At 36.0% G+C, this 10,092-nt stretch overlaps 1 protein-coding gene across 1 annotated transcript; it reads left to right on the top strand.

Annotated features, from left to right (window-relative positions):
• The first annotated feature begins 1,191 nt into the window (after positions 1-1,191).
• LOC137727513 (ABC transporter G family member 25-like) lies at positions 1,192-9,708 on the top strand. Its single transcript, XM_068466362.2, has 3 exons — positions 1,192-2,168; positions 2,347-3,163; positions 8,405-9,708. The coding sequence occupies exons 1-3, from the start codon at positions 2,055-2,057 to the stop codon at positions 9,436-9,438; spliced, it is 1,965 nt and encodes a 654-aa protein (XP_068322463.2). The 5' UTR covers positions 1,192-2,054; the 3' UTR covers positions 9,439-9,708.
• The last annotated feature ends 384 nt before the right edge of the window (positions 9,709-10,092 follow it).

The following is a 10,092-nucleotide window of genomic DNA, read 5'->3' as shown; positions in this document are numbered from 1 at the left end:
GGTATATGATCGTTTGAATTTTTAAAACCATACAAATTCTCATGAATAGTACTTTTAAAGGAGTTCAAAATTCATAATCATTAATGTATAAGTCTGAAAGATCTGAAAGCATAATAAACGTTCATAATTGCATCCTCAACGCTTAGACGATGGTTACATAATCGTTTAGATTTTTAAAACCCTCCAAATGTCATGAATAGTGTTTTTTATTTGAGTGCAAAATTAATAAAATTAATAATAATTATTGTAGAAGTGTGAAAAATGTAATCACTCATAATCAAACGCTTTACAAATTTCATGATGGGGTCAACTCCGAAATTTAGTATGTATATACTAATTTAGTATTATGTTTTACATTTTTTTTGGGTCAAACTATGTTTTTCATTTTCATTTTTATTGATTTAAAATATATTTTTCTTAACAGATAACTGGTCGAGTCATATTACCTGATAATATTAACGGGTTGATTTCGGTTCGGGTCATATTACCCGTTTACTTTAACGGGTATTACACGACACGATACGATCCATTAAGCTATCGATTATGACACGAACACGAAAAGCACGACACAAATACCAGGTAAGAATAATGGTAAAAGTCATGTGTTTTATCCCATGGACACAAAAATTGCACATTCAAATTACACAACAGAACAAAAGCTGTTTAATTATTAGATTTAACCAAACTTAACTGCTCTTATATAACAGAAACGTGCACTCTTGCTGTGCTTTGTGAGAGTTGTACGTACAAAACCGATGCATAAGGGAAGATAGAAAATAAAGATAGTAGGGCAGGAATGAAACTGGAATTGGCCGAGTAGCGAGCCGGCGTCTGGTGACACAAGGGTCTCTCGCAGGACACGCGTCCATAAAGCTAGGATCAGCGGTGTACCAGCCACGCCCCACCCGACCCCACTGCTTTTAGCGGTGGTGAATTTCGTTGCTGCCCCAGCTTCATAGAAATTTTTCATGTTGTCTGGAATAAAGGTACGGAAAAATCCTTCCTAGCCAGGAAAAATTTTAGTGAAATATACACACACACATATATATATATATATAGGATGATGACGTGTAGTGTGGCTAGTAAAACGAAGGTGCTTGCCGCTTTCTACCCCAGAAATTTCTCCCGGTTCTCGTTGTGCTTTTGGTGTTTCTCGCTGCCTATATATTCTTGAGTTGAATATGACGCACTACCATTTTCATGTTTTCATCTACGAAGTTTCATATCTTTGACTCGGACCAACATCATCCACTACTTAATACATATATAATATATAATTACTTGCCAATTGCCATGCATGCATGCATCTGTATCTGATGATGAAGACTGATATATATCTGGTTATTAATGAAAGACAGACATGAAGTCCTCCTCCTCTTCCTGTGCTTAGTAATAGTAAATGAATGCTAGCTAGATATCTCTCCTCTCTCCTCTCTCATCATTATCTGATCATGTTCTCTCTCGTATTCATTCCAGATTTCCAAAGCTTACTTTCTCCTTCCAAATGCACATTTTCTTTCACAACTTAAAGTAACAGCAATTGCTCTCTCTCTCTCTCTCTCTCTCTCTCTCTCTCTCTCTCTTGTGTGTGTTCATTCCAAAACCTTTTTTTATAGCTGGCTATCCATTTCTCTATGTCTTACGTACTCAATTGAAAAGAAAACAAAAGAAAAAGGAAAAGATAGAGAAAAAGAATCAAAGAAAAAGAGATTTGAAGCGGGGGGAAGGGAGGCATCATATTCATCATATTTTATACTTTTTTCCATGAATCCATACCTAAAAGCAGCCCAGTGTAGCATGGAGCCGCCACGTAGCACAATATGTTGTGGGCATTTCACTTTGACGTGGCAGTGCAGCCCAACCCTCCTCCATCAGACCTCACCTTCCCCACCTTACCCAACTAAATAAATACCCTCTCTTGTGCTCCCCTGCACTCGATCTTTCTCGCTCTCTCGTATATTTCTCTCTCTCTCTCTCTCTATGTTCTAAGTTCTATATTTTCCAATATTATTGCTTTAAATAAATATTTATTAAAAGAAGAAACTATATATACAATGGCAGGGATGGATCGTAACGGTGGAAATCAAACTCCCAACGGTTCAGATCAATCACCGAATCATTTGCCCTCCTTAATCTCATCCACTAATTGCCTTCCTATCACTCTCAAGGTAACAATTAACCGTATTCGGAACTGCATGTCTCAGTTGACCAAAACTTGAAATTTACTTGACTCTACCTATCTAGCTAGCTAGTTAAAATCAAATTATATCAGTTTCTTTGATATGTATATATATACGTTCTTGATTCACATACAAATATATATGTACGCTGCTCATGATGATGCAGTTCGTGGACGTGTGTTACAAAGTGAAGATAGACAACAAATCAAAGTACAGACGGTGTTTGTTTGGTCACAAGGACAAACCCGGACAAGAAGAACAAGAACGGACAATCCTGCATGGAATCACAGGAATGGTGTCCCCCGGAGAAATCCTAGCCATTCTCGGCCCATCAGGAAGCGGCAAATCAACGCTCCTCAACGGCCTGGCCGGCAGGCTCACCCACAAACATCAGGGCACCGTCCTCGCCAACGATCGAGCTTTCACCAAAGCCGTCCTCCGTAGGACCGGCTTCGTCCCTCAGGACGACGTTCTCTACCCTCACCTCACCGTCCGTGAAACCCTCGTCTTCTGCTCCCTCCTCCGCCTCCCTCGCACCCTCTCCAAGAAGGATAAAATCTCCGCCGCGGAGTCCGTCATTTCCGAGCTCGGATTGCACAAGTGCGAGAACACCATAATCGGCAACACCTTCGTACGTGGCGTGTCGGGAGGGGAGAGGAAGAGGGTGAGCATAGCGCACGAGATGTTGATGAATCCAAGCTTACTGATTCTGGACGAGCCGACATCGGGTCTAGACTCGACGGTGGCACACCGGCTGCTAAGCACGCTGGGGTCGCTGGCGAACAAGGGGAAGACGATCGTGACTTCGATGCACCAGCCGTCAAGCCGAGTGTATCAGATGTTGGACTCGGTGTTGGTGCTGTGCGACGGAAAGTGCTTGTATTTTGGGAAGGGGTGTGAGGCCATCAGCTACTTTGGATCTATTGGCTTCGCGCCGGCTTTCCCTATGAACCCTGCCGACTTCCTCCTTGATCTCGCTAATGGTATGTCATCTTTTCCTACCTTTATTGATTTATTTTTAATTTAATTACTTTGCTTCATCAGATATCACTAGCTTATACATCTACTTGCTGGTCTTAGTTCTGCCAAAATTAGTTCTTTTGTTCTTGATTCTTTCACTCAACCAACTGTTGGTGCATAAGATTTTAAAATCCTCTAACAAAACCGACACCAAAATATAAATGAGCCAAAGTTAATAACGACAAAACAAATAGTATAAATAGAGCATATATGGCCATTATACTTCACATGTAGATCAACCTGTTGTTAATACTATAAACAAAGTCGAGATATTCCAACATTAAAACAATTGGTTATATGAAAAATAGTCAATCTTTTTACATGCATATGCAAAATTTAATTAACTTTACATGTGAGACATTTCGGTTCATATCCTGACTTAATTGTCCAAAGCATACGATCAAGTAATGGTCCAAAGCATACAGTCAAGTATGTGTGTGTGTGTATGTGTGTGTGTGTGTGTGTATCCAAAGTCAGTCTCAGTCGGTAGTAGAGAGAGGGAGACCATACATATGTATGTGGGTCAATTATTTCTCCATATATAGGATGTGAATTACTGCTGTGGATCGATAAATTGATCATATATGGTGATGGACTTGATCATGGTTATATGTTATATGGTATGGGTGATGGGTGACTCCATTCTCATGGTTGTGTCCTACTTATTGAGAGTGTAATGGTGCACTGATCATTATAACTGCCACAAGTCCACAACAATTATTAGGTCGAAAACATTATATAGATACCACTTATCTACCATTACTTTTTATTCTTAACCCTGATTATCAAGTGTCAAAAATTATTGCTCCTATTTATCATATTTATTGACATATTATAGAGGTATCAGTATATATCCTATAGATATCACTAATTGATCTACCATTACTTTTTTTCATAAAATAGATTTTAGCATTATCCTAGATATTAATTAATGGTGGTCAAATTAAAACGGTTTAGTGCTCTCGACGGGTCTCTGATGTTTTGCTAATGCTTTGACCTTGGAGTAGTGCCTGAAAAATACTCCTTGTTTATCCAAGGCCTCACTGCTCGGATTGGAATTTAATAACTGACATGCACAGTAGCAGCTAGTTGTAACTTGTGCTACAGTTTCAGTTTGATATATAATAATAACTTGAGAAGATTGGGTTGAGTTAATAGCCAAATGTCTGTAGCCTTGTAGGAAGTAAAATGTTATTTGGTTAGATAATTTAACATGTTACCGCGAAGTAATTGTATTTAGGTGATCTAAATAATTGATAATCCACTTTATAAGCTAGGTGATGACAATTCGTGCAAGGAGTGGGAATCCTTTTAAAAAAAAAAATATTATGGGAATTATATAAAGACTAGCTAGCTAGATGATTTTAATATTATTAATCATCAGTGTCACTAGTATTACGATTTAGTGGTTATAATAAGAAGTAGTCGGCTCCTCTAAATAAAGTTATTATTAGCAACGGCACGATAATTGTGAATTTGTTTCATGTCCTCCTCCTACTGCTACTAACTATCGTTAAAAAAAAAAAATGAAGCAAAACACAAATGATTGGCAGGTGGGGATAGAAAATGCTTTATGCGGCACAGAACCACCCGAAAATGGTTTTCATTAGTGGATTTTGATTTCCAAGTTCGGATGTAGTCCTAATTTAGTAGGAAGTAGATTAATAAGAGAGAGATCTGGTATGAGATTGTGTTATTTCAACAGGGGGTTCAATGATCTATTTTATGGGCAATTGTATACCTCTTAATTTGGACCGTCCACGGAATCCCAGCCATCGCTTGAATTCCCAATCAAGTTGGAATTTTTTTATTTTTTTTAATTGACGGATTGTGGATCGTGCATGTTAAAGTTGCTCCTTAACATGCAAGTTCGTTACATGTGAGGAAGACTACCCTAGCTTGCACCAACTTTACAGTTATTTCTTAAGCTGGTCTTTCGGGAACATGAAAAAATTTCTCTCTTCTCGACAACATTGAAATGGGAAGAGTTTTATTGGCTTCATATCATTTTAAACTTTTGAAATTCAGTAGTTGTCAATATGATGTCAAAGTAACAATTACGATATTGGATGATTGTCATCTGAAACCTCTAATTTCAACGTCTTTAGCACTTATTTTAGGATTATCTTCGGTTCATTATTGAAGTTGCTATTATTATTGCTCGAAGAGAATATGGGTGGGGTTTGTCACTCACCTTTACAAAAGCTACAATTAAATAATACACTACAACCAAGTGTAGAACAAGTGATCTTTGACCAGCTAGCTAGGGAATTTTATCATTTTTTTTCTTTTTTGAATAAACGAAATTATCCACACTAAAAAGATAGGGAAGTGGGTTAAAACCTCACACTGGCTAACTATAATAATATGGTTTAAATTTACCTTTGACAAGAATTTAATCTAAAAATTCTCACTTACATGTGAGATGAATAGACAGAATATGTTAATTAGACCATTAAACAAACTTAGAGGGCTTCATGTCCCTTATTTAACCTTTGCCTTTAATCTATTCATAGACAATATAATGAAATATATATGTTTGAGGTGGAGAAATTGGTGACGGAATTAGTGGCGTGAGAAACCATCATTTAGTTAAGGAAGCATAAACATTCGGAAGTTGGCCAATCGCATCATTGTCTCTTTGATGAGCCCTTCATATATATTATACTCTTTAAATTTCTATATAAAACATTTTCTCGATTGCCTCCTAATCTTAATAGTTAGATTATCCTATAGTTTCCATCATCTTAATTACTTTTAAGGTCGTTCTATGCTATTAGTATTTAGTAGCATAAGACTGGGACATATATATACCTATATGTTTTTTTTTAGGAGTGTGCTATCCACACACCCTTTTTTACTTCTCACACATCTTTTGTTAATTATGTCTTTTGATCTTATTCAATTCATCCGATCTGATGGTTAAAAATTAAAAAAATGTGTGAGAAGTAAAAAATGATGTATGGATATCATATTTTTTTTATATAGGGAATAATACTTACGCCCCACTTCCGGTGAAAAATTTAATAGTTTTTTCCTATACATATGATGTAAACTGAACTTTTTTATAAGGAGTTTCTTTGGAACGATTTCTGAAATAATCTTATTTGAGGTGCAACTTTTAGGGCTAATTGTGTTTTATAACGATATTTTTTTTTTCTTTTTTTTTTTTTTTTTTGGAAACAGTGTTTTATAACAATTTTGGAGTGTGTCCTTAATGATGCAAAATCACACAAACTGAAAATTATTTGATCATTTGATTAAACAACAGTTTGTTTTACTGTTTTTGTAAATCACCGTGTCGGTCAATATAGTATATGTATGTTTGACCAGGATATTTTTAACTTGAAATTATTGAGTTGGAATTTGGATAGTGGACTGGGTAAAGAGTGAGAATTTCGGAGATTCTAATTAAATCTGTTCATCGTACATTATGTGGTCATAAATTATTATAAATTCTTTTATTTAAAATTAAATATAAACAGTACTTGACGAAAACTGACCGTATGATATATGATGAATGAATGTGATTGAAAAATTTTTTAGATCCTCACAAATTGAATCCGACGAGAATCCTCACCAGGGTAAATAGTCGAATAGTGTAACATGATAACATGATTACAACAATTTCACCTCAGCTTCGCGTGAGTATTCATTTCGTTTGGCCACTTTGAATAATTTAAGTGGGTTTTCTTGGTCGAATCAATATCTTCTCTATATTCTCTTTGTGAGGATCTTAAAAATTCTTAAATTGTGTCCATTCATTGCATATCGTGTGGTCAAAAATTATTTTTAAATATTTTTATTTAAAAGTAAATATAAATAGTATTTAATAAAAATTAATCGTACAATATATAATAAACAAACACGATTTAAGGATTTCAAAATCCTCGCAAAGGGATCCTCATCTTCTTGGTCACCGTCTCTGCCTTTTTCGTCCTTCATTTATCATCAACTTTTTCTCGAATCTCAGGACACAGGATTATGGCCGGCTCAGGATTATACTGAGAATTAACACGTGTTAATTGGTCCCGAGTCTTACCATTTTTTGTTCGTAAAATAAAAAGTTCAAAACGTAAAATTAGTATAAACTTTTCCACGAAATACAATTTGAGTGAGTGGTGGCCACCCCTTTAGTGGCAGCACCAACATTAGTGGATGCTCTCACTTGTGCTAAATTCGGTCTGCAATTTATTTATTCTTTGCTTACACATGATGACGCATATAGGCTATGTTTTTCAACCTTTAGATTATATAGACTATTCTTTCAACCGTTAGATTATACGTACGTAGTATAGTAATCAAATAATATTTCTTTAGTTATTGTGCATTTCCTATTCATGTCTTTTCTTGTAAGAAAAAATCTTTGTTTAATTATGTATATGAGTACCACTAAACGGACCGATGTGATGACTGATGACCTAAAATAAAATAAATAAATGGACCAGTGTGGTCATCCGCATCATACTCGGTAGTGGCATATTTTTTTCAATGTTTTTAAACGAAATATTGAATCTATGCAGATAGCTATATCTTCTTTCATTAGATTATGTAAACAACACTTGGAACCTAACAAGTACGGAAATTCTCATCCTTACACGAATAAATATCTCACATCGGAAAGTTTAGAATATTCCAAGGACTAATAAGGTGTTGAACTATTTATTTTATTGTCAAATGATTTTAGATCGAAACATCGTCTTCCTTTCATTGATATTATTGGACTATATAGCTAGGACTTGAGCATTGTTCATTGTTTTTACTATTACGATGAGAATATTACATTCGGGTATCTATCTTTTGATAGATAGACCAATTAATTAATGGTTTCGATGAGGTTAATTTTCTAGATAATGAATGTTTAGATCAATATTGATTGTAAAAGACTAATGTTTTGAGTTAATTAGATAATGGTTGATGAATCATAGTGACCACAAATAAATGTATGACTACGTAGATTCATAAAAATAAAAAAATAAAAAATGTCTTTAGATACAATTTATGCACACTTTGTTAAGCTTTGTGATGTTCTGCCATAAATTTGTGCAATTTCTTCAGCTGCAAAACATGGTCTTCAATTCTTGGGAAGATTGAAATTTTACTGTCTAAAATTTATCCATATATGTTTACTTTGGTGGGAGAACTATAGCTTCCAAAAGAATTGATCCAAATTAGATAGTAACTCATTCATTGAATATATGCAGGAGTGTGCCAACTTAATGATCTAAGCGAAAGGGATAAGCCCAAGATGAAAGAAATCCTTATTTCCTCATACAATACCTTGTTATCTCCCAAGGTCAAAGCTGAATGCTTGGAAACTACCAGTGCAACAACAAAAGAAATGACTTACGTCCAGAGCCATTGTTCGAAAGAGCGGAGAACAAGTATCGGTGATGTTGTTTCCACTTGGTTCAACCAATTCAGCATTTTGCTGCAAAGAAGCCTTAAGGAACGAAGGCATGAGTCTTTCAACTCGCTGCGAATTTTCCAGGTAGTGGCAGCTGCATTGTTAGCTGGTTTAATGTGGTGGAAATCAGATTATTTAGATATCCAGGATCATTTGGGCCTTCTCTTCTTCATCTCTATTTTTTGGGGAGTCTTACCTTCTTTCAACTCGGTATTTGCATTTCCCCAAGAACGTGCCATTTTCATTAAGGAGCAGGCCTCGGGTATGTACACTCTCTCTTCATATTTCATGGCTCGAATGGTTGGAGACCTACCGATGGAGCTTATTCTTCCTACAATATTTCTCATCATGGTTTACTGGATGGCTGGATTAAAACCCGACTTGGGCGCTTTTCTAATAACATTGTTGGTACTACTTGGCTACGTGCTAGTGTCTCAAGGGCTTGGCCTTGCTTTAGGCGCGGCAATCATGGATGCCAAACGGGCCTCCACGATAGCAACAGTGACAATGCTAGCTTTTCTGCTGACCGGAGGATATTACGTGCATAAGGTTCCGTCTTGTTTGGCTTGGATCAAATATATTTCTACTACCTTTTATAGTTATAGGCTGCTAATTAATGTCCAATATGGGGAAGGTAGTAAAATATCATCCCTCTTGGGCTGCTCATCTCATCATCATGATCATGCTGGTGATCACAAAGCAAGCTGCAATTTTGTTGAGCAAGATGTCGAAGGGCAGATTAGCCCTGCGACAAGCATTTGTGTCATGTTGTTTATGTTTTTTGCATATAGGTTACTGGCTTACCTTGCATTGAGGCGCAGCAAAGTTTGACATACTTCTACAATAATTACATGCATTTGGATTCCTTGTTCTTCAAAAGACCTCTTTAGCTGTATTTGTCCGAAGTGGATAAATTTATTTATCTCTGTGTTTGTTTGTACAAGTTGATAGATCGTATGTCGGCAACAACACTCTGTGTTGTATTGCAGTTCAATTCACACCAACTGTGACTATTGAGGCATCAAGAGCGATTTTGTTGAGTAAATGTAAATAATGAAAACATTAAATCGTTCAATAGTTATGATGAAATGCAATAATAAAGCAATCTCTATATATTACGTTAATTAAAATGTCATATACTAATGATGATAATTGGATGCATATATGAATCAATTCATATATGTTATTGTATTAATTTTCTGGTCATTACATATTGCACAAGCACCTAATGGATATTATGACGGAAAATACAAGATCGATCTCTAATTTGCCCATTGGCACTGTGAGAGCTGATGCTTCTTGTTGATTTTCAAGTGTACATTTGTATATTCATTCATGAGAGATTGCTAAGGAGGGTTGGCAAGTAATCGAGATTGCTAAATACAAGCAGGATTGACAACTGATTAGCAGCTACCTAGAAACCAAGCGGTGCACACTCAATATCCAGTGGAAGGATAACCGATAGTTGACCAAACTCTAAATACC

Source organism: Pyrus communis, chromosome 10 (genome assembly GCF_041283825.1).
Source record: "Pyrus communis isolate YQ-2024b chromosome 10, ASM4128382v1, whole genome shotgun sequence".
Lineage (NCBI taxonomy): Eukaryota > Viridiplantae > Streptophyta > Magnoliopsida > Rosales > Rosaceae > Pyrus > Pyrus communis.
Note: the sequence above shows the minus strand (reverse complement) of the source record. Positions and strands in the feature narration are given on the sequence as shown.